Source organism: Pinus tabuliformis, chromosome 9 (assembly GCF_031772625.1).
Source record: "Pinus tabuliformis cultivar Carrire ecotype Pingquan chromosome 9, CPIR1, whole genome shotgun sequence".
Lineage (NCBI taxonomy): Eukaryota > Viridiplantae > Streptophyta > Pinopsida > Pinales > Pinaceae > Pinus > Pinus tabuliformis.
Window position 1 is genome coordinate 147,912,850 of NC_142307.1, and position 26,140 is coordinate 147,938,989.

The 26,140-nt window shown below is 39.7% G+C and overlaps 1 protein-coding gene across 5 annotated transcripts in view; it reads right to left on the reverse strand.

Moving 5' to 3' along the window:
* LOC149147539 (folylpolyglutamate synthase-like) overlaps positions 1 to 26,140 on the reverse strand; it is a 592,546-nt gene that overhangs the window by 510,480 nt on the left and 55,926 nt on the right. For 4 of the 5 annotated variants that reach the window (XR_016262194.1, XR_016262193.1, XR_016262192.1 and 1 more), the window contains exon 2: positions 22,877 to 23,031. Coding sequence is in view for 2 of the 5 variants with exons in the window: in XM_089437868.1 (XP_089293994.1) it covers positions 22,877 to 23,031 (155 nt within the window). In the remaining 3 variants the exon portion in view is untranslated. The remainder of the gene's footprint in view (positions 1 to 22,876; positions 23,032 to 26,140) is intronic. The other variant, XM_089437869.1, reaches the window with a different exon arrangement.

Genomic DNA, 26,140 nt, shown 5'->3' on the forward strand with positions numbered 1-26,140 from the left:
TCTTGATCTCATCCGTCGATTTATTAACTTAAAATATTATTATTTTATTAGTTAGGGTTTTTGCTTGATTTTTTAATTTTTTATTATTTTTTTAACATGGATCAGCGAACTAAGCTTTCGGAAACATTACCTAGGACCTAGGACTTAGGACTCATGAGGGGATTTAAAACATTTCTCGACCCTCAGGACACATTACATCATGACTTTTACAAAATTACATCCTAAGGGACAAACCCAATTAATACAGACCCTCACAAAACACCCAGTTCTGCGACACAACGATAATCTAGCAGATCAACACACTAGGATTCTCCTAAAGTTCTAATGACAAAATCAATCCCGGCTTTGGGGTCAGGTTTGAAGGAAAACTCTGCCGATCCGTGGATCGGTGAGACAAAAAACCTTCCGGGACGTAGATTATCATCAGAAAGTTAGGTCCACCTAGGCAAATTACATACATGACTCATGTCTGCTAAGATTATTTACAATTAATACATGCAGACTGGGTTTACAATCAAAAAGATCAAGCTGCTGATGATGGCAGGATGGCACGGACATGCTGATCAGGTGCTGCTTCTTTCTGTCAAAAAACGGGGTGCACTGCATGGGTAGTTGACCAGAAGAGGTCAACAGAAGGCTTCTAATTGTCCAAAGAGCATCAATCATCTAATTGACATTTTCTTGAGCAATTGTTATCGTTATCCTTTTCATTCTTGTGCTTGCCTCATATAAGCATTAAAGAACCTTGGCTAATTGTTTTAAGTAATATCGTGGATAAGTGCTCTAGTGTCTTTTATGTACCTTGTTTCATGGTTAAAATCTATTGTAAATGACAATTTCATTTTTGGCATATTGGTAATTTATTTATTAAGAGCATTTATCTTGTTGTCATTTAATACTTGGTTATCTCTTGTCATTTATCTCTTGGTTATCTCTTGTATTTTGTGGGCACTTGTGATATTGAGCACTTCATCTTGTGTTTAAGATTGTCTTTCATTCATTAAGTACTCTTGTGTGATAACTAAAGATCAATTGTAAATTAAGTACTTAAAATCATAAGCAATCTTAAATCAAGAGCACTCAACTATCTTGCATTACATTCTAAGCCTAGTTGTGCATTAATCAATTCACCTCCAAGCCTAAGCTTGGTTGATAGAAAGATAGGGCCCCTCTTCATCTTGTAGCTTGTGAGGGATAGACCCTCTCTAGTGGTTAGAACTTAAAACGGTGACCGGTTGTTGTTAGAGCCATAGTCTCTGCAAGGCTGGAGGCGTCCAATATGTTAGATTTCAAGGAGAGGTATCATTAACCAAGCCTTTGCTTGCTTCACCTTAACTTCTCTCTACCACCTACTTTTGAGACTAGCCTCAAAACAGCTAGGGATTAAGGGATTTACTTAGCTAGGCATTTAATTAAAATAAACCAAGATCTTGCATTTCACCTAGTTTGTAGGATTTGCATTTCATATAGGATAGTGTTCATTAAGCAGTGATTATTCATCTGGTCACTTTGTCCTTAATTGATATAAATCAAGTGGTTGGCTCCATAAGGCACTGGTTTCAGATAATAATAATCTAATCTAATATTTAAAACTTGCTAAAATCAACCAAGTGGCTAGGCCATTCAATCGTGTATCTCGGACTTGTTGGTTGCCAACAAGTCTTGCATTCTCATATTCCATAGGGACTACACCCTATAGCATGTTGTTGGGAGGCAGCTAGAACGGAGAAGGTAGGGATCAGAGAGACAACCCCAACCCTGAGTCGTTGTCGCACCGTGCCTGTATAATCTGAGCGACAACAAGCTCTATCTCTCCACAAGATCATAGCACAATGTTGGCAAGACCAATGACTAATAGACACCATCATCATTGTCTCTCAAGGCACATACCCAACCTGGGTGTTCACAAGGTATGTCCTTCCAAGACTATTCTTATCCTGGATTCCCAGTCCTCAAAAAATATTGGTCCTCTTCGACTACTCTTATCTTGGATGCCCTACCACATCCTCAAAGAGTATGGAATGCTAAATGCTTACCCAATCCTCCATTCTTTCTTCACGAAGTGATGATAAGAATGATGTGTCTATCTCTCCCTCTCAACGAGGGAAGATATACTCATTCCTATAGAAGGAATGTACCCATTCCTATAAAAGGAATGTTCCCAAGCTCCCTCTTATCTAGGGACTTTTCCAAGCTCCCTCTTAACTTAGGGACTTGCTTCCAGCAACTTTCTTCTCTTTGGTGGAGATCATGGTACTATCAGCTGCTTGTGAGGCTCCTTTCGATGTCATGAATTTCATCTTCCTCCTTATGGAGGCTTCATCTTTCGTAGGGAATTAGTCATCCATCACTTTCCTTCATGAATCATATCAATCATGTCATCCTTCCCTTCATCAGAAAGTGATACTCCAATCCACATCTGGCTTTTCTTCATACAACTACCACTTCCAAGTCATGTTTCCTTCAAGATCTTCCATCCAACAACATGAGGGCTAGTTGCAGGTGACATTTACAACTCTCTTTCGGTAGCCCTGTATCAACCCATCCAGATGTTGTTCAAAAATCAAAAATTAACATCAAATCAAAGTTACCTTTTATGATGGCCTTTCACCATGACATTTGTGTGAAAATTCAGTGACCCGAATTCCTATTACAGCAACTCATTAAATTTCTCCTACTTGTTAATTTTTAAATCAAGTTATCATTGTGTTACACAGTAAACATCAAAATAAAATCTACTGCAACCTTCAAAATATAAAATACTGAGGAAACAAAATACTACACATGAGAGAAATAAACACGCACACAATTGCACCGTTGTTTTTGGACCAATGTCCCCGGAAAAACCCAATGTGGGAAATCGGTGCAGCAACTGAGGGTTTTATTATTATGCAGTAGTAATCGAGTACAAATCATTAGATGCCCAAACTGGCAATTTGATACAGAGAATAAACTAGCAAAGAGGTAGTGATAAAAATCTCACACTATCACTGGTGATCTGAATCTGATCCAAGCTCTGGATGGCTAGCCCCACACTGCCTATGCACAGTCTCTGCGTCAGCCTACATAGATCTGTGTCACAACCTCTAGGAACTGCGTCACCTCCTCTGATCTTCTGCTAACTAGAACTTCGACCCTCTAGCCCTCCAGCCTCACACCCCAACTTCCGGCTCTAGATCTCAACTATTCCCAGCAAAAAAACAGACTCCTATGAAGCTTTGCGCTACCTCTTTGAACCTCTAGTTGCCTTCTCTGCCTTGTACTCTCTGGAGTTGGAAAACTTCCCTCCGATCTACTATCCCTGCCCTCACTACAAGAAGATCACTTGATCTATCTCCAACAACATAGCGTTGTTACTCTTGAGAAATTCGATCTCTAGATCTCACTATCTCGGTGTGTTCTCCAAGTGCCCATCAAACTCCTTATAATCTCTCGTTGGAGCACCAACGGCCAAGATTAAAACATAACCAAAGGTTAAAATTAACTTGGAGTTGGTCCTCGTCTTCTTCTAGAAGATTCACACCAGATTTAATTAATACCCTTTAATTAATCACATTTCCTAACTTTAGACTTAGGAATACATTAAAAATGATTAATTATTTTAATTAAACCATCTCTAGGTGGAATTTTCCCAAACAATTTCTGGGTGTTGGAGAATACATGTGTCTTAGCCTCTCTGCAAAATCTCAAGGCTAGAGCACATCCGATGCTACAAAAATCAACAATCCGCTTCGTGCAACATCAACATCCTGCACTTTCATAAACATATCTCCAAGGTCTCCTTCCTTCTCAGAATTTATCAAGGTCTTCATACCTTCCTCATGGAGATGCCATACCAGATTCTTCTAGTCATTGGATGTTGATTCCTTATCTTATGCGACCATAGTTGCAGCTTTTCCAAGAATCCTTCTTTTCCTCACATATTGTACCACAAGAACATAGTTCCTTCATCTTGTCAACTACCTCATATTCCATATGAGGACATATTATGTTGACTTCATCTTATCAATATGTGAACTAGTTCAAGGTGTATACCTTTATGTATCAAGAGGAGATTCTTCTTTTTCCATCATGCTCATATTCAATCATGTTTTTTTGCAACTATATGATGACATGGCTTAATCTATCAAATACAGACATACATACCTCATTTCTTATTTTGGTCATCTAGACTTTCTTCGGCAGCTACCTTTCCTTGATTGAAAGTGCTTCAATTATCTTGACCTGCTACACTTGCCTGCCACTATACCATCATCCTTCTAAACAATATATCCCACACAAGGTGGAATGATCAGTGAGACACTATCTTCTTCCAAGTAGAGGTGAACCTTATAATGAAGATTCCAACGGAGGATCTAGATTATGCTCGTCCGGCAGAAGCTCCTTTCTCATGATGATGATGTATGATGAATTCCTTTTATCATGCTAGATGACTTTCTTTCAACCATATGCACTTTATATGCTTTCAATGAGGTTACAAGAGCTACTTCCTTTACATGATGACTACTACAGCAATGTAGACTTCTACTTCAGTTATTCTTTCAAGCTTCTCTAAATATGTCATGAGCTCTCGCTTCAACAGTATGCTTCTAATATGATGCCATCTTCTACTAAGATGCATCTAGTCATAATGCTTCTCATCTTGACTGCCATGGTGGAGGTCTCTTCACCTCCTACTTCTCCTTGCTATGCATTGGAGAAACCCTAATAGTGAAGATCTATCCCTTTGGACTTCTTCTCATCAGGTTCTTCCACTTCTTCGGTGATATGAGCTTCATTTCTTTCTTTCCTCTTGTTGTCCTTGAATTTCAGACAATCTCTCTTGTAATGCCCATATTCCTGACAGCCATAGCATTGGATCTTCGACATATCCTTCTTCTTTTTCTAAGAACCATATTTCCCAAACTTTCCTTTTCTTTTAGCCATGGCAGCAAATGCTTGAACTTGTTCACCTGGTCCCACATCACTCTTTTCTTTTAACCTGGTTTCTTCAATCTTACATAATGACCAGAGTTCACTAAATGGGGTTGCTTCCTTCTTTCCATAGATGCTTGATACGAAGTTGCCCCATTCATTAGGTAGTGCATTGAGCACAATTGTGGTCATCTCTTTATCAGACATTATTTCCTCCAATGCTTGCAATTGGTCTCGTATTTCTGATTCCCTAATAAAGTATGAGGCTATTCCTTCTTCCTTTGATATCGTCATCTTGTATAGCTCGGTTCTTAACGATATGACTTCTCCAGTGGTGCTTACGGAGAACAATTTTATTAACTTCTCGTAGATTTCTTTTGATGTCTCCAACTTTGCAACATAAGGTATGAGGGAATCCTTGATGGATTCTATAAGGATCCTTTGAACCCTTATTTCCCTTTTCATATACTTGGCTAGAGCTTGAGCTTCTTCCTTTGGAGGTTTAGTGATTGAACCCTTATAATGTCCAACGACTTCATTTTCTATGAGGATCAAATCTATCCTCTTCTTCCATGTAAGGAAGTGTGATGACCCAACCAATTTGTTGCTCTCCTTGCAAAATGAAGCCATTTTAACAAATTCAGACATATATAATGATACTTACTTGTGAAGATACTCCTTGATGACAATATCTTCAACTTGATGCCTTCTTGATTTTGATGATGATGTTGATAATAGAAGATGTCTTCTTGATGAAGATGTCTTCCTTCAAAAGTGATCCTTGGCTCAAAGAGAGGGAGATCACCTTGATTCCTTGATGATGATGACAACGCCTCTTCTTGCTTCTTCGGATGATAGTGTAGAATGTGATGGCCTTCCCAAGGTACTTCAAATGTAGGGTCTTTCTTTGGATGTCGGGTCCTTGAGGTCTTCTTTCCTTTGTGATGAAGATTGTAAACTTTCCAAGAATGCTTCAATTGAATAACCCTTCTTTGAATGAGCTAGGGTTTTGAGGTCTTCTTTGATGCTCTTAATTACTTTATTCAAGATGATTAGAGGGCTAGTCCTTCTTGATGATTGATTCTCTTGATGTTTCTCGGATTATCTTCTTGTGCTTCAGCCCTTGAGTATCCTTCTTTAAGTTGCCTTTCCTTGATGTAGTCACCTTAGCTCTAATACCATGTTGTGAAATATAGGGCAGCTAGATTAGGTAATTTCTCTTACAGACTTACTGTGATAACTACTTGTGATGTATTTTGCTTAACTTAATTTGCTTCTTTTTTTCTTGATTATCTCTAGTGTTCTTTTCATCAAACAGCTACCAAACCATAAAGAACAATAAGACAAGAGGACAAAAGATATAAGCGATCAGCCAAGGCCAAAACCTCTCCACCTAAGAGGAAAACCCACAAGAATTCTTCTCTTCTTATAGAAATTTAATTGATGAATTCCAAGACCTATGACCCTTGACCAAGACCCCTCCAAGACCAAGTCAAACCTTTCCTCTTTGATGAGTGTTCCTTCTAGCAACTTCGACCCGAATAACTTCTTCAACAACTTCGACCCCGGCAGTTTCTTCTGAAACTTTGACCCAGCAGATTCTTCTGGAATTTCAACCCAGCAGTTCCTTCTAGAACTTTGACCCAACAGTTTCTTCTGAAACTTCGATCCTACAGATTCTTCTGGAACTTTGACCCAGCAGTTTCTTCTAGAACTTCAACGTAGCAAGTTCTTCTACAACTTCAACCCAGCAGTTTCTTCTCCAACTTTGACCCAACAATTTCTTCTACAACTTTGACCCAGTAGATTTCACCACAATTTCGACTCCAGCAACCATCCAGCACTTCGGCTTGCCCAGCAACTGTAGAAACCCTAACACAAGAGAGAGAGAGTCCCAAAAACTTCGATCTTGCTCTTCTTCTTTTTCGTCCTTTTCCAACTTCTATCTTGAGGAAATCGAACTGTCTTGAGAGTGTGTCCAACTGAGGTCGAGTTCCTTCTTATATATAGGGTTTTGAGGGGTACGAATTGCTATCTTTAGGTTGACTTCTTGCTACTTGTTTGACAAGGTATTGGAGGGTCTTTGACTCTATTTTTTACTCAAATAAATCTTCTTTACAATATGTAACATGCCCAAAAAGGGTCTTCAACACATGACAATGACTCAATTGCCTTGTAGACTAAATGGAAAGCCCTAGAAGCACTCAATGGGTGCTTGACCTAAAAATAAATTTCCCTTGAGCATGAAACCCATGCCTCAAGAATAATAATAATAAATTTATTTTCTCTTTACATCGAATACATAAAATCATGATTACATGTCATTATGAAGACTGAACCTAGTTACATATTTGTGGCAAGTTGGAACCGTACAAGGGAGGCTGTATACTTCGCGATGGAGGCCATCTAAATAAGACATAGTAGCAGGGGCCGGGGACAAAACCTTACTTTACCATCAACATCATGAGGGTCCCACTTGAGTTCGACATTGAGCTTTGGGAGCTCCTGGGGGGCCTGGGGTACTTCTTGGAGCTATATGAGCACAGGGTGAGTGGTTCACCTTCCCCTGTGGAGTATATACCCCAGCATGATTGAGCAAAGGATGAGTGGTTCACCTTCCCCTATGGTTGATGACATATGCATAGGATGAGTGGTTCACCTTCTCCTATGGCATGTGAGCAAGATGAGTGGTTCACCTTCTTCTGCGGATGCCCCAACATACATCCTACCCTTGCAATCTTGGACTCTTGGGAAGTACCTCTCATTTAGACAATGAGTTGGGAAAAGTGGTTAGGAACCACAACACTACAGATGGATGCATCATATACTTTCATACTCCTTATGTCTGGGATGCATGATGTTCAACAACTTGATCGCTCTGGATCAAGTCCGTTTGGGGTTTTGCCCTTGGTCATGTCGACTAACTTTCGTCAATGGAAAGAGTGGTAATGTCTTATGACTCACTCAGAATCGATCCTTCTTATTATTCATGATATCAATCTTCAGCAGAGACGAGAAAAGATGCAGAGATAGTATATGATGTTCAAGATGGCATGATGATGGATGAATATCGGCAGGTGAAATTACTCCCTAATTAAGAGGGAGTGTTAAAGTTGGCAAGTAGGGATTAATTCCCTCATTTGGCAGCCCGTCTTTTAATGGCACTCTTCACCCTCGAAGCACACTTGATGGCATCATTCTTCATTTGAAATTTTGGAATTTTGGTCCTTCAGCAAATGCCTCTTTTTCATGTCGGCTCAGATCTGCCCTATTCATCTCGGCCCTCTTAATGAAAAGACACGTCTCTTCACCCACGCCAACCACTATAAATATAACCTCATGTTCACTTCATTTGGCATATCTCACACACACATCATCCTCTCTCTTCTGATTGGCTCATACACATCTTAGGCAGCAAATTCATCTCACATGTGTAAAGGGTTGATTGTGTTGAAGAATCTAGGGTATCTTAGTTATGATAGGATTCTTCTAGTAATGATAACAATTTGTGAAGCACTTTTACTTTTCTTGTTAACTTGATCTTCTTCTTATTATTATTGTATGCTGATAGGATTCTTCTAGCAATGATAACAATTTGTGAAGCACTTTTACTTTTCTTGTTACCTTGATCTTCTTCTTATTATTATTGTATGTTCTTCTTACTTCATCAAACTGTTACCAAAACCACAAGAGACAAGAACATAAGATGTTGGCTCTCAACCAGGGCAAAACCTCTCCCTCTCTTAGAGAGGAAAACCCTTCTTGAAATTTCTCTTATTGAAGCTTCTATTGATAAATGCCAAACCCTAGACCCTTGACAAGAATATCCTCCAAGCACAAGTCAAGTCTTTGTCCTTCTTCTTCCGGCACTTCGTCCCTTCTTTCGGCGACTGATAATAGTAGTTATGCTTGTTCTAGGAAAGATATTCTTCTTTGATCCTTAGTAGACTTCTTTACTTATGAGGAGGACCTTATCCCTTCTCTAATTGAGCTCTTTCTTGAGACATAGTTGCAGGTCTGATATGATAGGAGTGAAGCCCTAGTTTCTCGCAAGTGTGAGAGGATTCCTTGAATATACTTATGCTAGAGTCCTCTTTCCTCCTTTGCTTGAGTGAGCTTCTTCTTCGCTTGAGTGAGAGGCCTTATAGGCATACTTTTCTAGCCCAACCAAAGAGATATGTATGACTATGATAGAGGGCTACTATGACAGCAAAGAGACCCTCTTTTCTTCGCACGTGTGACTGTAGTTGACCTTAGAACAGTCCTCTAGGGCTCGGTGTTCTTCCTTCCTTCTTCACGACACTTGAGGCTCCCTTCTTTGTCCCTTTTCCACCCTATACTTGTCCATTCTTCTCGTTGATTTCAGAGGTGATCTTCGTTGCTTTTGGAGGAGTGGACAGACCCTTATATATATTATATAGTGGTTTGTCCCTTCATTAGACCGACTTGAGGCCGACTTGTTGACATGAGGACGACTTGACATTTATGTTTTGGATTGCTTCATTTAGTGATGTCATTTCATGGAGGAGACTTGTTGACTTTGCTTGGAGCCATTTCTTTGACTCTAATACATAAATAAACATGGTGTAATATGCCCTTAAGGGTCTTCAACATTTCTTTTGACTCTTTGACTTCCCTATATCACTTTGACATGTGCTAGACCTATACAATGAGCAAGAAACTCATTGATATAAATAACAAAGATAATATTTCTTTTTCTTTTATAAATACAAAGATCAAAATTACATTTATGAAGACCGAACCTAGTTACACTTTCTTCAACACTCCCTCTTAACTAGGGAGGTATTCATAAATCATTATAAGGTGTTTGGCCATTTTCCATCTGAAGAATTCACATAAGAGAAACTGGATTGGCAATCCATCTGTTATAGCATCATAGTAACAAACATTGTTTTCACAGCAAGGCCTTGACCAATAGATCTATCTCTTATTAGATTAGAACACAATGTTGGCGAAACCAATGATTACAGACACCTTCATCATTGTCTCTCAAGGTACATACCCACCCAGGTGTTCACTGAGTATGACCTTCTAGGGCTATTCTCATCTTGGGTTCCTAACCCTCAAAGAATATCAGTCCTCTCGCCTACTCTTATCTTGGATGCCCTACACATCCTCAAAGAGCATCGGATGCTAGATGATTGCCCAATCCTCCATTCTTTCTTCCAAAGTGAAGACAAGAATGTTGTGTCTATCTCTCCCTCCTAACTGGGGAAGATATGCCCAAGCTCCCTCTACCCAGGAACTTGTCCAAGCTCCTTTGTAATCAAGAACTTGTTAGAACTCCCTCTTAGCTAGGGACCATACATCAACAACTTCTTCTTCGTGTGTCTTTCAACTGCTTGATCTCCTTCTTTCCTTGATGTCATGAAACTTTGTTGAACTTCTTCTTTGTAGGGCATCAGCGATCGATCACTTTCCTTCTTTGCCATGTGATTCCTTCCTTTGTGGAAAGTGGCCTTCTTGATACATGTCTAGATCTTTCATCATATAGCTACTCCTTTGTCATCATGCTTCATTTCCAGAATATTCATCATATGAATGCTTAGTTGTGTTTGCACTTTCAATACCTCATTCTAGTGGCCCTTCATGGCTTCATCCCTAATATTACTTCAAAAATCCTTTGTCATCATGCTTCATTTCCAGAATATTCATCATATGAATGCTTAGTTGTGTTTGCACTTTCAATACCTCATTCTAGTGGCCCTTCATGGCTTCATCCCTAATATTACTTCAAAAATTAAATAGTATTTGTTGATTTGGGGTAGCATCGGATGTGCTCTAGCCATGAAAATTGGTGGAGAGGCTAAAGCACATGAGATCTCCAAGACCCAGAAATGGTTTGGGCAGATTGTACACGGTTTTGGAGATATTAAAATAATTAATATTTTTAATGGAGTTCCTAAGTCTAAACTTAGGAAAAATAAAATATTAATGGGTTAGGAAAAATAAAATATTAATTGGTATTAATATAAAACTGGGTTAGAAGGTTCCAAAAGTCATGGATCAAGCCAAATCTAATCTTAGCCGTTGATTAGAGATTTAATCTCGACCGTTGAAGGACCAACGAGAAAAGTATAAGAAGGGGCTTGAGGGTCAGTTGGAAGAGACACCAGAGTGACCAGTGATTCAATTTGCTAGAGCGGGGTTGCTAAGCAAAGTCGAATCAGTGATCAGCAGCAAGGGGTAGTGAGTATTGGACAGAGAGGCAAAGATAGTGTTGAGAGACTAGTGCAGAGGCAGAGAGCGAGAAGTAGTAGTCAGAGCATGCCCAGCAGAAACAGTGCAGAGGCCAGAGGGCCTGCGTCATCCACACAGAAGGTAGCAGGAGTGACGCAGAGGGTCCCAAAGGTTGTGCAGTGCCTCAGAGGGCTGACACAAAGTAGCAAGAGGCTAACACAGTGCTTCAGAGTTTCTGGAGAGGGTTTCGTGGGACAGGTTTTCTGAATACCTGTTTTTGCATAGAGAGGTATTACTGTCGGTTGTTTTTTTCTGTCGGGTGAGCTAGTTTGGAACCCAGTTGTACTCAAGGAAATACTGCATAATAATAAACCCTCAGAATAGCTGCACCGATTTTCCTGCATTGGGTTTTTCCGAGCACATTTGTCCAAAAATAATGGTGTCACTTGTGTGTTTGTTTTCTTTCAGCTGATGATCTATAGATGTTATGACTGTATTGTGTTTATTGCATTATTTATATGTTTTAAATAACTTGTTCAAAATTTACAAGTAGAAGAAATAAACCAGCAGAATACAGATTAATTTTCTAAAGGATAGACTTAGAAAATTCAACATGGTCTCAGAGCATGGTTGCAGATCACAAGAAAGATGAAGGCATCAACTGAGCAGAGCATTTGCAACAAAATCAGCTGTCCCGAGTAAGTTGATCCTTGCGGAAGCGACAGAGGAGGGGTTGACACAGAGGAACTGTGTCATTAGTCTGGGCCCGAAAGAGGCCAGCACAGAGGCTAAGGAGGGTAGAGAGAGGCTCACACAGAGCCACGTAGAGACCAAGAGGTTTGACGCAGTGGCTGAGGGAGTTGTTTTTGCCAGTGTCGGGATCGCACAAAGCCTAGAGGCTCATTCCTTCAACCGCTAGGGCATTGGAAGCTGTGGGCAGTTTACAAGAGCGAAGCTGGTGGGGTATTGTGGTCAGAACAGTACCTAACAGGGCAAAACCAAGGTAGAGTGAGTTGTTGCCGAGGCGGATTTCTAGCGAAGGAATCCGGATCAGTGTTGCCAGTGCACAGATGATCGGAGAGGGGCAACTTGACGATTGGCAAAAGGATTTCCAAGAGGGAAATCAAGACTCAGAAGGAGTCCAGCAGAGAACTTCCAGGCGGGAAGTAGAGAGACTCAGCAGGAGTCGAAAGGAGAACTTCTAGAGGGAAGTAGAGAGACTCGGAGAAGTCAACAGAAGAGCAAAGAGATGGTTGTGAATGGGTTGAGAGAACAGAACAGGCTGGACGGAGCGTCCAACTTTGTGGTCTGGAAGGCCAGGATCTTGTCCATCCTAGACAGACATCGAATCAAGGGCCTTGAGAGTAATGGCTATCCCAGTTGACCCAGTAGCTAATGAGAAGTACGAGGAGGCAATGGCCAAGGCAAAATGCATCATCCTTAATGGGGTCAAGGATCATGTGGTCCAACATATTGTCGAGATGGAGACAACAAAGGAGATGTGGGACACCTTGAAGACATTGTACGAGCCTACTTCCATGCAGAGGAAGATGTTACTTGAGAATCAGCTAAGGTCATAACAGATGCAGAAGGGGGAGCAGATAAATCACTTCCTCGGTCAGTTGAAGGAGATCTAGGACCAGCTGACTTCCATAGGAGCCACGCCGGATGAAGAGTTGATGGTAAGGACCACACTTAACGCAGTCTCCGAGGAGTGGGAGACATTTGTCCAGGGGATACTGGGCAGGGCAGATCTTCCAGATTGGGAAGAATTGTGGGCGGCTCTTCGTCAAGAGGAGATCAGGCGATTGAGCAAGGTGGGAAGTAGCAGCAAAGGGGTCAGGATCAAGAAGGAAGAGGAAGAGGATGTGGCTCTTGCATCTGCGGGAAAGCAGGAGAAGAGGAAGAAGAAGGACCTCTCCAAGGTCAAGTGCTTCCACTGTGGGGAATTGGATCATTATGTGAAACAGTGTCCAAGGAAGAAGAACAAGGGAGAGGCGTCTAACTCTAAGGCAATGCCAGCGAAGGTGGATAAGGAAGTCGAGGAGGATGACAATTTTGACATGAGTGCTCATGTACCTCTAAAGAAGAGGTGGGGAGACATTGAGTTGTAGTCAGGAGGACTACAGGTGATGAGGGGCAGGATCCATGAGGTACCCAACCTCTTGGATTATACCTTGCTATGGGAGCCCCGAAGAGGAGTAGCAAGACTGGCGGATGTCGGTAGAGACAGATACAGATGACGCGGAAGAGAGTGCAACAGTGCAGGAGTCCCTGGGTAGCACGAAGCTAGCAGGCTGCAGTGCGAGATGCATGGGAGTGTTGCAACAGTGCAGGATTGCATAGAGAGGTTTGCAAAGGTGTGAGCTGTTGGGAGTTGTTACAACAGCGCAGAGGTCAATAGAGGGAGCACTTGTTAGCGGCAGAGGGAGCTTCGGCATCGAGAGTGTTTCTAGCCTGACAAGGATGTCAGAAGTTGGTTGGATCAGTTACTTACTTCTCAGTAATTGAGTTGCAGTGTAGTAGCAATATGCAGTAGCACGATGCAGCATGATGAGAGGGGATGCAATGCAGATGCAGTGTTGGGAGGATGGACCAGCAGCAACACAGATGCAGAGGGAGCTGTTGTACAGAATTCGGATGCAGCGATGGCAGTGACAGGGCCATGAGCAGCAGTACAGGATGCAGGAGTGCAGAGGATGTTGGGCGAGGAGGCCTAACATCAGCACAGGTACCGATGCCATATAATCAGAGTGATGCTAAGTGTGGAGTATTACTAGAGCATAATTCTCGCTAAGAGGGAGTGTTGATTTGGGGTAGCATCGGATGTGCTCTAGCCATGAAAATTGGTGGAGAGGCTAAAGCACATGAGATCTCCAAGACCCATAAATGGTTTGGACAGATTGTACCCGGTTTGGGAGATATTAAAATAATTAATATTTTTAATGGAGTTCCTAAGTCTAAACTTAGGAAAAATAAAATATTAATGGGTATTAATATAAAACTGGGTTAGAAGGTTCCAAAAGTCATGGATCAAGCCAAATCTAATCTTAGCTATTGATTAGAGATTTAATCTCGGTCGTTGAAGGACCAACGAGAAAAGTATAAGAAGAGGCTTGAGGGTCAGTTGGAAGATACACCAGAGTGATCAGTGATTTGATTTGCTAGAGCGGGGTTGCTAAGTAAAGTCGAATCAGTGATCAGCAGCGAGGGGCAGTGAGTACTGGACAGAGAGGTAGAGATAGTGTCGAGAGTCCAGCGCAGAGGCAGAGAGCAAGAAGCAGCAACCAGAGCAGGCCACGCAGAGCCTAGCAGAGACAGCACAGAGGCCAGAGGGCCTGCATCATCCACGCAAAAGGCACAGGAGTGACGCAAAGGGTCCCAGAGGCTGTGCAGTGCCTCAGAGGGCTGACATAGAGGGTTTTGAGGCTGACGCAGAGCAGCAGGAGGCTAACGCAATGCTTCATAGTTGCTGGAGAGGGTTTCGTGGGACAGGTTTTCTGAATACCTGTTTCCGAATAGAGGTATTATTGTCGGTTGTTTTCCTCTATCGGGTGAGCCAGTTTGACACCCAGTTGTACTCAAGGAAATACTGCATAATAATAAACCCTCAAAATAACTGCATCGGTTTTCCCGCATTGGGTTTTTCCAGGGATATTTGTCCAAAAATAATGATGTCACTTGTGTGTTTGTTTTCTTTCAGCTGATGATCTGTAGATGTTGAGATTGTATTGTGTTTATTTCGTTATTTATATGTTTTAAATAACTTGTTTAGAATTTACAAGTAGAAGAAATAAACCAGCAGAATACAGATTAATTTTCTAACGAATAAACTTAGAAAATTCAATAGTATTTTCCTAGATGGCTTTTCATCATGACATCTTTGTTGACTTGAATCAGTAACCTGTGTCTTTATATCTCCAAGGCCTTTCTAAGTGTCAAGGGTCCTTTGATCTTTTTCTTTCTTTGTCAAAGTTCTTGTGCCTTCTTTAGGGAGATGTCTTCAATGAATCTGTCAAATAATGATTCCTAGTGACCATGGTGTCTTTTCATCTTTGATCTCTTTCTTCATATGCTTCTTCATAGATTGTTTAGTCAACCACCTCATACTCCTTATGAGGGCATTTCTTCATGTTGACCTCATTGGTGTGTAAATCATGCCTTCGAGTATGTTATTAGTGAAAGAGATCTTTCTATTCTTGATCATGTTTTAGAGCCATCTCTCATGATCCAACAATACATATGATGACATGACTTAACTGAAAACATAGATGCATACCTCATCTTAGTTCTTCTTTTGATCATCTCAACTTCCTTTGTTAGTCCTTCTAGATTGAGATTGCCTCAATTTCTTTTGCTCTGCTTCATCTTTTCTTGCCTGCATATCATCATTTCTTGAATCCCATGAATGGAACTCCTATTGAGACATCTGCTATTTTGAAAGTTATGAACCTTCTATTGAAGATTCTACCAGAGGATCTTGGTGACCCTCATCCTGCAAATGCTTCTTCTTTGTTGATGATAGAGGCTTTCTAAGATTTGATCATGATCATTTTCTTTCATCATGGATGAGGTCATTCAATAGCTACATCCTTCCTACATGAATATCTTGAGCTATTTCTACACTATGCTCCTATATTCTAGAAGATGTCATTTCTCCTAAGCCATGCATTCTATCATATTTCTACATGCTCCTATGATACCCAAAACTTTGAAAGAAGACTTATGTAAAGAAGTTGACTTAGTCATAGTAGAGATCTAGAGGGTCCTCCTTTTTCTGCTTCTTTTCTTCTTCTTTCACTTCTTGAGTAATGTGAGCTTCTTCTCTTTTCCTCTTGTTGTTGTCCTTCTTAAACTTGGGACAATCCCTTTTGTAGTGTCCATATTCTTGACAGCCAAAGCATTGGACTTTGGACATATCTCTGTTGCTTGTTCTTTGTGGACCAAACTTGCCAAATTTTCCCTTTCTTTTGGCCATAGCAGCAAATGCTTGCTCCTTTGATCCTACATCATCTTTAGCTTTGAGTCTAGTCTCCTCAATTTTACATAGAGACCAAAGTTCACTTAGTGGGGTAGCTTCCTTCTTGGCATATATACTTGATGTGAAGTTGCCCCAATCCTCAGGTAGAACATTGAGTACTACAATTGTCATTTCTCTGTCAGACATGACTTCTCCTAGCTCTTGTAGTTGATCTCTCATTTCAGAGATTCTCATGAAGTAGGGAGCTATTCCTTCCTTGGATATCTTCATCTTGTACAATTCATTGCATAATGATATCACTTCCCTAGTTGTGCTAACCGAGAATAGCATTATTAACTTATCATAGATTTGTTTTGATGTTTCAAGTTTGGAGACATAAGGAATGAGAGAATCCTTGATGGATTCTATTATAATCCTTTGAGCTCTTGTCTCATCCTTATTGTACTTTGCTAAGGCTTGAGTTTGTTCCTTAGTAGGGACAGTGACACTCCCTTTGATATGATCTAGAAGTTCATTCTCTTTGAGAAGTAAATCAGTCCTCTTTTTCCATGCAAGGAAATTAGCAGTCCCAACCAATTTGTTGCTTTCCTTGCAAAAAGACATTGTAATATGTTCAAAAGAGGACATACAAATACTTACTTGATAGTGTTGGTGATGTAGAAGTCTTGCTTCCTTCTTGAAGATTTGATGATTTGTCTTCTTGGATCTTGATGATCTTCAAATTGTCTTCTTCAAAGAGATTGCTTGATGATGAAGACTTCTTGGAGTGTGAGGCTTGACTTGGAGTGCTTTTCTTTTGAAGATGATGTAGCTTGATGTAGGTTCTTCTTTGAATGGATCTTCTTGTAGGTGCCTTTATATGAAAGGCTTTTCTTCTTGCTTTGTAGTCTTCCTTGATGGATCTAGATGGTAGACCTCCTTGTCCTTGATGGATTTGAAACCTTTAGCTTGATGCTTCAACCTTGTATGTGTTCTTGAGATGCCCTTCCTTGATGTGTCACCTTACCTTTGATACCATGTTGAAGAATCTAGGGCATCTTAGTTATGATAGGATTCTTCTAGCAATGATAACAATTTGTGAAGCACTTTTACTTTTCTTGTTAACTTGATCTTCTTCTTATTATTAGTGTATGTTCTTCTTACTTCATCAAACTGTTACCAAAAACACAAGAGACAAGAACACAAGATGTTGGCTCTCTACCAGGGCAAAACCTCTCTCTCTTAGAGAGGAAAACCCTTCTTGAAATTTCTCTTATTGAAGCTTCTATTGATAAATGCCAAACCCTAGACCCTTGACAAGAATATCCTCCAAGCATATGTCAAGTCTTTGTCCTTCTTCTTCTGGTGCTTCGTCCTCCCTCTTCCGACACTTTGTTCTCCTTCTTCCGGCACTTCCTCCTTCTTCCGACAACTGATAATAGTCCTAGTTACGCTTGTTCTAGAAGAGATATTCTTCTTTGATCCTTAGTAGACTTCTTTACTTATGAGGAGGACCTTATCCCTTCTCTAATCAAGCTCTTTCTTGAGATATAGTTGCAGGTCTGATATGACAGCAGTGAAGCCCTAGTTTCTCACACGTGTGAGAGGATTCCTTCAATATACTTATGCTAGAGTCCTCTTTCCTCCTTCGCTTGAGTGAGCTTCTTCTTCGCTTGAGTGAGAGGCCTTATAGGCCTACTTTTCTAGCCCAACCAACGAGATATGTATGACTGTGATAGAGGGCTGTTATGATAGCAGAGAGACCCTCTTTTCTTCGCACATGTGACTGTAGTTGACCTTAGAACAGTCCTCTAAGGCTCAGTGTTCTTCCTTCCTTCTTCACTGCACTAGAGGCTCCCTTCTTCGTCCCTTTTCCACCCTATACTTGTCCTTTCTTCTCGCTGATTTCAGAGGTGATCTTCGTTGCTTTTGGAGGAGTGGACAGACCCTTATATATAGTGGTTTGTCCCTTCTTTAGGCCGACTTGAGGCCGACTTGTTGACATGAGGCCAACTTGTCATTTATGCTTTGGATTGCTTCATTTAATGGTGTTGTTGCATGGAGGAGACTTGTTGAGTTTGCTTGGAAGTATTTCTTTGACTCTAATACATAAATATACATGGTGTAATATGCCCTTAAGGGTCTTCAACATTTCTTTTGATTCTTTGACTTCCTTATAGCACTTTGACCTATACAATGAGCAAGAAACTCATTGATATAAATAACAAAAATAATATTTCTTTTTCTTTTATAAATACAAAGATCAAAATTACATTTATGAAGACCGAACCTAGTTACACTTTCTTCAACAGACTGGGCATATTTCTTTTCTCTGCATTGACTTTTCTGTAGCTAACTTTGACCAGCATTGATCAAGGGCTTTTAAGGACAGTTGACTGCGATTTTTGTGGAAGATACTCTATTTGCGCAGGCTGCATATTCAGGTACAAATCCTGAGTTTTTCTGGGCGGGTTGACCAGCATTGACCACAGGGAAACTGCATAATTTGACCGCAGGGTGTTGACATTGACTGACCAAGTTTTTATCTTTGTTTTAGGCTGAATTTGACTCTTGAAGAGGCTGAGTTCCTTGCTGGTTTGACTGAGTTAATTGGAGGCCATCTGACTGTTGTTTGACCATTGTTGACTAGACTAGCTAGGGCATGTTGATTGTTTTTTTTACTTTTCAAAATTGCAGATTTTCCTCAAGCTGATCAGATTTGACTTTGACTTCAATGGGATATTGGTTTGGATACTTTGCAAAAGTCGAGTCACATTGACTTTGACTTTCACCATTGTACTCTATTGGATATTCTCTTTACTGAACATTTGATATTTGATGATAAGAAGGATTGATTAAGGGTTTTCCCCCTATGGGGATTTTTTCCCTGGCTTTAGCCAAATATCTGTGTTCTCTTGTCCTGATTTGTCTTCTGTATTTTATAGTTTATGTTCTATCTACAGTTACTGCCAATGTGAATTAATGGTTTATGTGATTGTTATTGGAAATTAAGGTGGAATTGTCATTGGGCTAATAAAAGGACAGTAATTGTTGCAAGCATAGAACATAGCATTGTTATCTAAAATAAACACTTCTACCAGTCGTCTTTCCACACATGAGAAGCAGACCGAATCTGGGCAACAAACTGAATTTTTCTGGGCAGCAGACTAAAACTTTTGGGAAGCCTCAGGAGGCCGAATTTCGGTCTATTCCTGGTCAATTTGACTATAGGTTGACTAAGATCTTTCTGGACAGTTAGGCCAGGTTTGACTTGCATTGATTTACTGTAATATTTCAAATTGAAATTTACAGCACACAATAGATACATGAACTAAGATATAGCAAATAAATTTTACTACACATGCACTAGCCAATAAAACACAAGGAATAGGGCGAATAACTGAGTCATTTTATTAATGTGGAAGACTGAGTACATCGGATGATAAGAAAGATAGAACCTGGGCTTGCTACTGCAAGCTACGCAAAACCCAAGTGAGAGTACAATGCTCAAGTACCAGAGAGGTTCTCCACTAAAAATTGCGCCCTGCCCAGAAAATTTTGTTGTTGGTTGTTGAATGGAACTAGAATATCTGCCCTGAAGAGTGTCTGGAATGAGCTAAAACTTTGTGAGTGGCCTCCTCACTAGATACCCAGCAAAACCCAGAAATATCTAATAGACCCAAGTGGTAGAATGGCTCACCTCTAATAATTGTGCTCTACTCGGGGAATATTGTTGTTGTTGTTGTAATGGAGCTGAGATTTTGGCCCTCAATCTACTCAAAAAATTCTGCAAAATTGATCGAAGACTCCTTGCACCAAACCCACAAAAACCCATAAAGAGTTTGGGTTGAATCCGCCGAACCCCGGTGACCTCCAACAAGTGCAGATTGCCCAATCTAGCCAGAAAACACCCCATAGTATTGATAATATTGAATTATGCCCAAATCCACCATGAGAAATTTCTACCAGGCCTTATTAAATTTTCCGTTGAGGAATACCTCCTATCTCCAACCATTATCTCTCCCGGCTCCACTTCTCTAAACCCTTTGTGCAGCACTTGGTCAATAGCTTCTGCGCCCCTGGCAAAAGATAGAAAAATTGACCCAAGTAATAGCCTCTAATCCAACCCGATGAATCGTTGTCCAAACTCCGGTCTAACAATAAGAAAATTCCCTACAAAAGCTCAAAGCCTCTATCCCACGCGTGCTCCCACAATGTGGTCCACAAAAATACCTTTGGGCCCAAGAAATGTGCACTGCTAAGTAAAATTTTGTAATGATGTCTAACGAAAACTCTGAAATGAGTTCCCCAAATTGCCTCACTCGGGAGACACTCGCAGTTCTCCGAAATGAGGGAGGAATTCTCGCTCGAAAATTCCTTATGTTGAACAACACGGGTTGTCTTGGCTATGCAGCTCAAGAGAACTAGTGTTGAATTGTAAAATGACAAAAGCATATCCAAATAAGAGCCTCCATGCTCTATTTATAATTGTTCGCCCTCTCCTCCTTGGTGGCCCCCACTCTCCACTAGTTCACTCCCTTTCTCTTTCTCTCTCCTCCAAGAAGTGTGAATTTCTCCATTGGTTCGAATTTCTTTCTCTTGTGGCCCCCACATTTCATTAGAGTTGTAGTTTTCCATTTCCCCTAAGTCCCATTAGCCAAAAATGTCTCCAATGCCCACATTACAAAATTGTGCTATGCTTAGCACCTCCCCAATAAACTTTGTTAATCCCCTCAAATGAAAAATCAAAATCGGTGATATTACATTTATTGGTCTTGCTTGACGGAGTTTGACTAGAAAAATCAGATTGTATATCTTGTTGAATTGGACAATTTCTCTAAGAAAAAGGTTGTTGGGTTTTCCCTAGTTAGGGTTTTCCTAGGGTGAAATTTGTGTCTCTTGTGTTTGGTTGTCTCTTCATGATCCTATGGTCATTATTGTTTTTTTGTTGAGATTTTCTATGTATAATTGCTTAATGATGTATGTGGCTCAAGATGAATTGGTTAAGAAATCATGGAAAGTAATTGTCATATTAGAAGGTCATGAAATATCAATATCAACATCCCCTTTGCTCAAGTCGACTTCATCCAAATGCTTGAAATAAGATGCCTTTTCTTTTTTCTTAAATGACTTGCCTCTCACTTTGAGTAAATTGACCTTTTCCATCCTCAACTTGGTCCAATGTTCACTTTAATTTGCTTGAAAGGCTCTCCTAGCCCACAAGGGTGTAGCCAACCCCCTAGAAAGATGCCCCCCAAGTGTAGATCTCCAATGCTTTGATTGATTTACCACCTCCAGGACATGGGTTGTCTTGCAAAAAAATTGTAGATACTTCTTGATACTTGAATGCTTTATTTGACCAATATTTGACCTCATTTTGCCTCATGAAAGCCCACAAGTGCCATAAAAGGAGGATGGCTCCCCTTGACTGAATATATCTCCCTGTTGTTTTGACATTTTTTTAAATTCCATGTGGCACGGGAAGTATAAAATATGTTGAGAAATCTATGCCTTTGTTGACTTTTGGCCCTTCATAACCTTGTGCATTGGGATCCACAAACTACCATCGGAAACGTGTGAGACTTCCATGTTGAAGAACTAAGACATGATGAATATACCATGGCTAAAGAATGCAAATAGACACAATAAATTAACCACGTGGAAATGACATAGGTGCATATGGGGCATGGGCTGAACTGCCCTACAATGTGCGATCACCCCTATAAAAACAATGGTCCCTCCAAACCATGAGTTCCAAAAGATCCACCCCAAGTCCTCCAATTCTGTCCATGGTGAAAGGAGTTGAGAGTGGGTACTAGCGGGACCAGCCATGGCCAACCATAATAGGCCTAGGATATCATAATACATAGTTTCCACATGGCCTACAAGGCTTATAACTTTCATTCTTTGGGCTTATAATGGTATTGCCAAAAATGAAAATGTGCATATATGTACCCCTGCTGAAAGAGGGTAACAGGTCCTTGAGGAAGAATCTTGATAAGAGAGAAGAGATCATACAGGAGTTTAAGGAGATTACCCGAGCTCTAAAAGTGGCAGACAATATGGGAGGAACCCAAAGGAAGCCTAAAAGTAGTTCTCTGGGAGGTGTTTGTCACCACCTCCAGCAAGAAGAAGTTCCTCCCAATGCAGAGAGTGCAAGCCCTTTCTAAAAGAGTTGCTTGCCAAGAAGCAAGATAGCTCACACCTAACCAGCTTGACCTGGTGGATGTTGGAGGACAGGACACCTCACATTGAAAGGCAACATATGATTTTCATCCAAGCTCTGAACATTCTGCTAGATAGAGACTAAGGTTTCAATTCCCCCCTCAAACAAGTCATGACAATGCCCCAAACAGTACAATGATTAGGAATGCCGACTCCATTTGGCTCACCTTTTTGTTGTATATATATACCAAGCTAACAGGAAATATCAAAGCCCTCAGAGTCATCGGCATTTTGTTTTTCTATTTGATCATTTTTCCTGCAAGGGAGTTGCACATTAATGAAATTCAAGAAACCCCCGTTCTCTTGTTCTTTCTGCAATCAATAACCATGGATATTACTGACAGGATTCTTAAATACACACACTTTTTTATACCAAGCAAAATAAACAACCAGCCACTGCAAGCTTTAAGTTTTGCTCCATATTTCAGGGTAATCTAGATTACAGTTGAGTTCAAGATGAAGATCAAGAAAGAGGGGAAGAAGATATGGTATCAAATTCTTAAACTAAACAGAACAAAACCAAATCAAGTAAATGAGAAAAAGCAAATACGTCTATACTTGCCAAAATATCAATACCTTCAAATATTCAAACATGATAAGAAATTCACTGGCTACATTGGTGCTGTCTACCCGTTTACGCCTGGTAATGGTAGATGAAATTGCATCTATGGCTGCCTCATACGATAAAGACAGAGAACTCTGATTTTGTCCAGCTGCTGAACCTGCACCAGCTTCACAAGGGTCCAATAATATTATTTATAATCAATACTTTTCAAAGTCAAAGCATTGTAGAACTCAATACTTTTTATTTAAATAGATGAGAGAGAAAGAGCTTTCATATAAGTTGTGATCAAGTCTTTTTCTGTGTTATGAACATAAATATGTGTATAATAAATATAAATAATAATGATAATAATAATTAATATAGTATGATTAATAAATATGAAAGGACATGTCCTTACATGCCTCTTTATGAATGGACTTGCATAGGTATATATACGGGGCCTCAACTGTACTCTCATAATCATATCATATTCTCTTATTCATTATTCCTTATATTATTACTTTCTAAATGGATTTATTTCTTATATTGCAAGTCTTTTAGATAATTTATTGGTAAACCAAATTTGGTTATCACATTTGGTATCAGAATCTCTTTTTCTGATTCAGCCATTGGCCATATACGCTTTTTAAAGTTTCTCCCTATTCTCTAGGTCCTTGACCACATTTAGGCTTTTGGCCACTCTTATTCTTGTAATTAAGAAAGAGGAAGAAGAAGAATTAAAAAGGTAAGTATCATGGCTAAAATCATTGATATATAAACGGTTTCCACCTATTGTTAAGAAGTGGATGTGAAAAAGTAAAAAGTGAATTTTACTGATATCTTTAAGAGTGTAGAAAGAAGGTCAATGGGGTCGTGGATAGACGGTGATTGGGTGTTCTGTTAAGGCAATCCTTGATGTGAAGTCTCCGCTTCAATTCCCCGCCCCGATCGGGGTGATATATTGGACATGATGAAAATGTAGTCCTACCAAACTTACAAAAAAAGGGTGTAGAAAGAAAAAACATTCCATAGTTAGTTCACCATTGGTGGTTTACAAACTCATGGTTTTGGAAACCCATGGTGATAGCCCATGGTATTTGCAAGGTAAAGAAAAACAAAAGTGGTACAAGCATCTCTTTACGTGTTTAATATTTTTTATCTTTTTACGTGGAGGAAATTAACCGCGGAGTTAAAGGTGCATAAGTGGACATATATTTTATTTTATATCCCAAAAATGTGAAGAAAATTGTACATATATAAAACAAAAAATTTTGAAGCTATAAAAAAAGGTATTCAAAGTGTTATATATATATATATATTGAAGTCATACTTTATAAAATATAGTGAGCATCAAATTACATGTTGAAGGCATATTGAAGAAATCAGTTTTTCACACCTTCTACACTCACTCATTACGAAGAATGCATAATCTTCATAATCATAGCATTGTTTGATGTAAATTATTAACAAAGTAGAATGGAGACTTAGTAGTGCAAGATTCTCTTATAAAGGTTTTCCAATTGCAGATTGCAGATTATTTACATTAAAAGGGAGTATCCAAGGAAAAGAGATTAATATTATTATCAACATGGGCAACAAGGAAAATTAAATCAATATTAATTTGACAAATCAATTTTCAATTCCAAAACTAAATCACATGACACGATGACATAGGTGGAACAATAAACTTTGTTCACTGAGGTTTGCCAATGGAAGACACATTTGTTTGCATAACAATATATATTTTATTATTCGATATTAGATGATGATTACAAGCCCTTGGGTGGTTCTCCTTTATAGGAGTTGACTGGCCACAAGAGTTAAAGAACACATCTTTTGACATAAGTGTCCTTTCATAATTAACTGGGCAACTTAATTTAATTAATTTATTAATTATTAATATTTTTTATTTTTTTATTATTTTATTAATTAATATATATATATGAATATTTTATTCATAACATTTTCTCTCCCTTAAAATGCTTTGTCCTCAAAGCATAGGCAATGTTGGGTGTTGTTGGCGAAAACATTCTGTCTCCCATGATGAATCTTCTTCTGGTAGTCTCTTCCATTTGATAAGGTATTCTTTAATAGTCTTGGATCATAGTACCTTCTCTCTGGTAGCGAGTATGCCTTCAGGTTCTAATATGATCCTTCCTTCTTCGTCAGTCTCAAGTATCTCTGTTTGAGCTGTTTGATTTTGCCCCAGTACTTTTTTGAGACTTGATACATGAAATGTGTTGTGGATTCGACAATTGTCTGGTAGCTTCAATCCATAAGCCACGCTACTTATTTTTTTGATTATTTGGTATGGTCCATAATACTTAGGAGATAACTTATTTTTCCCTTGTTGTTTTAATGATAACTTCTTATAGGGTTGAAGTCTGACGAAAACCCAATCTCCTTCTTCGAATTCTCTTTTTGTGCGGTGTTGGTCGGCTTGTTGCTTCATTCTATTACGTGCCATTGTTAATTTTTTTTTTTTAACAAGTTAATAATTCTTTGGTTTTCTTCTAAGTAATTACTGCTTGAACCTTAGAATTGTGCAGCGCAAAATCCTTCCACTTGGGTGGTTCATAGCCATATAGGGCTTGGAAGGGAGTCATTTTAGTTGAAGTATGATAGGTGGTATTGTACCACCATTCTGCCAGGTGTAGCCACTGAGACCATTTGTTTTGTTTGTCGGTGACGAAACAATGGAGATATGTTTCCAAACATTTATTTACAACTTCAGTTTGACCATCTGTCTAACGGTGATATGTTAATTTTAGGTATGTTCTATGCTTAGAGCAATTTATTTCAATTTTTCATTTAGCTCAATATCAATTCCAGATTAGCAATCACATCAGCATGATAGTAAATTCCAGATAGAACATAAACATAAACATCAGAAAACAAGCCAAGACAAGAGGACACAAGATGTGGCGCCAGCCAGGGACAAACCCCAATGTGGGGAAACCCTTGATCAATTCTTCTTATGTTCTTCAATAGTTCAATATAGAGAGAGAGAGATAATACACATACATCAGAAGTCGACATTTTGACTTGTCATAATAAGAGCAGAGGTCTTCTCAAAGAAGATGACACATGAGGTATCTGATCTGAACTCAGGTGAAGGCAAACTGCTTCAACTGATCCTCCAAGGTGATTCCATCACCATGTTGCACCCATCACTATGCTGCACCTCATCATCATGTTGTACCTCATCATCATGCTGCACCAGTCACTGTGCTGCACGCAGTCACTGAGCTGCTCTCATCACTGTGTTGCTCCCATCACTTAGTTGCACCCAATCA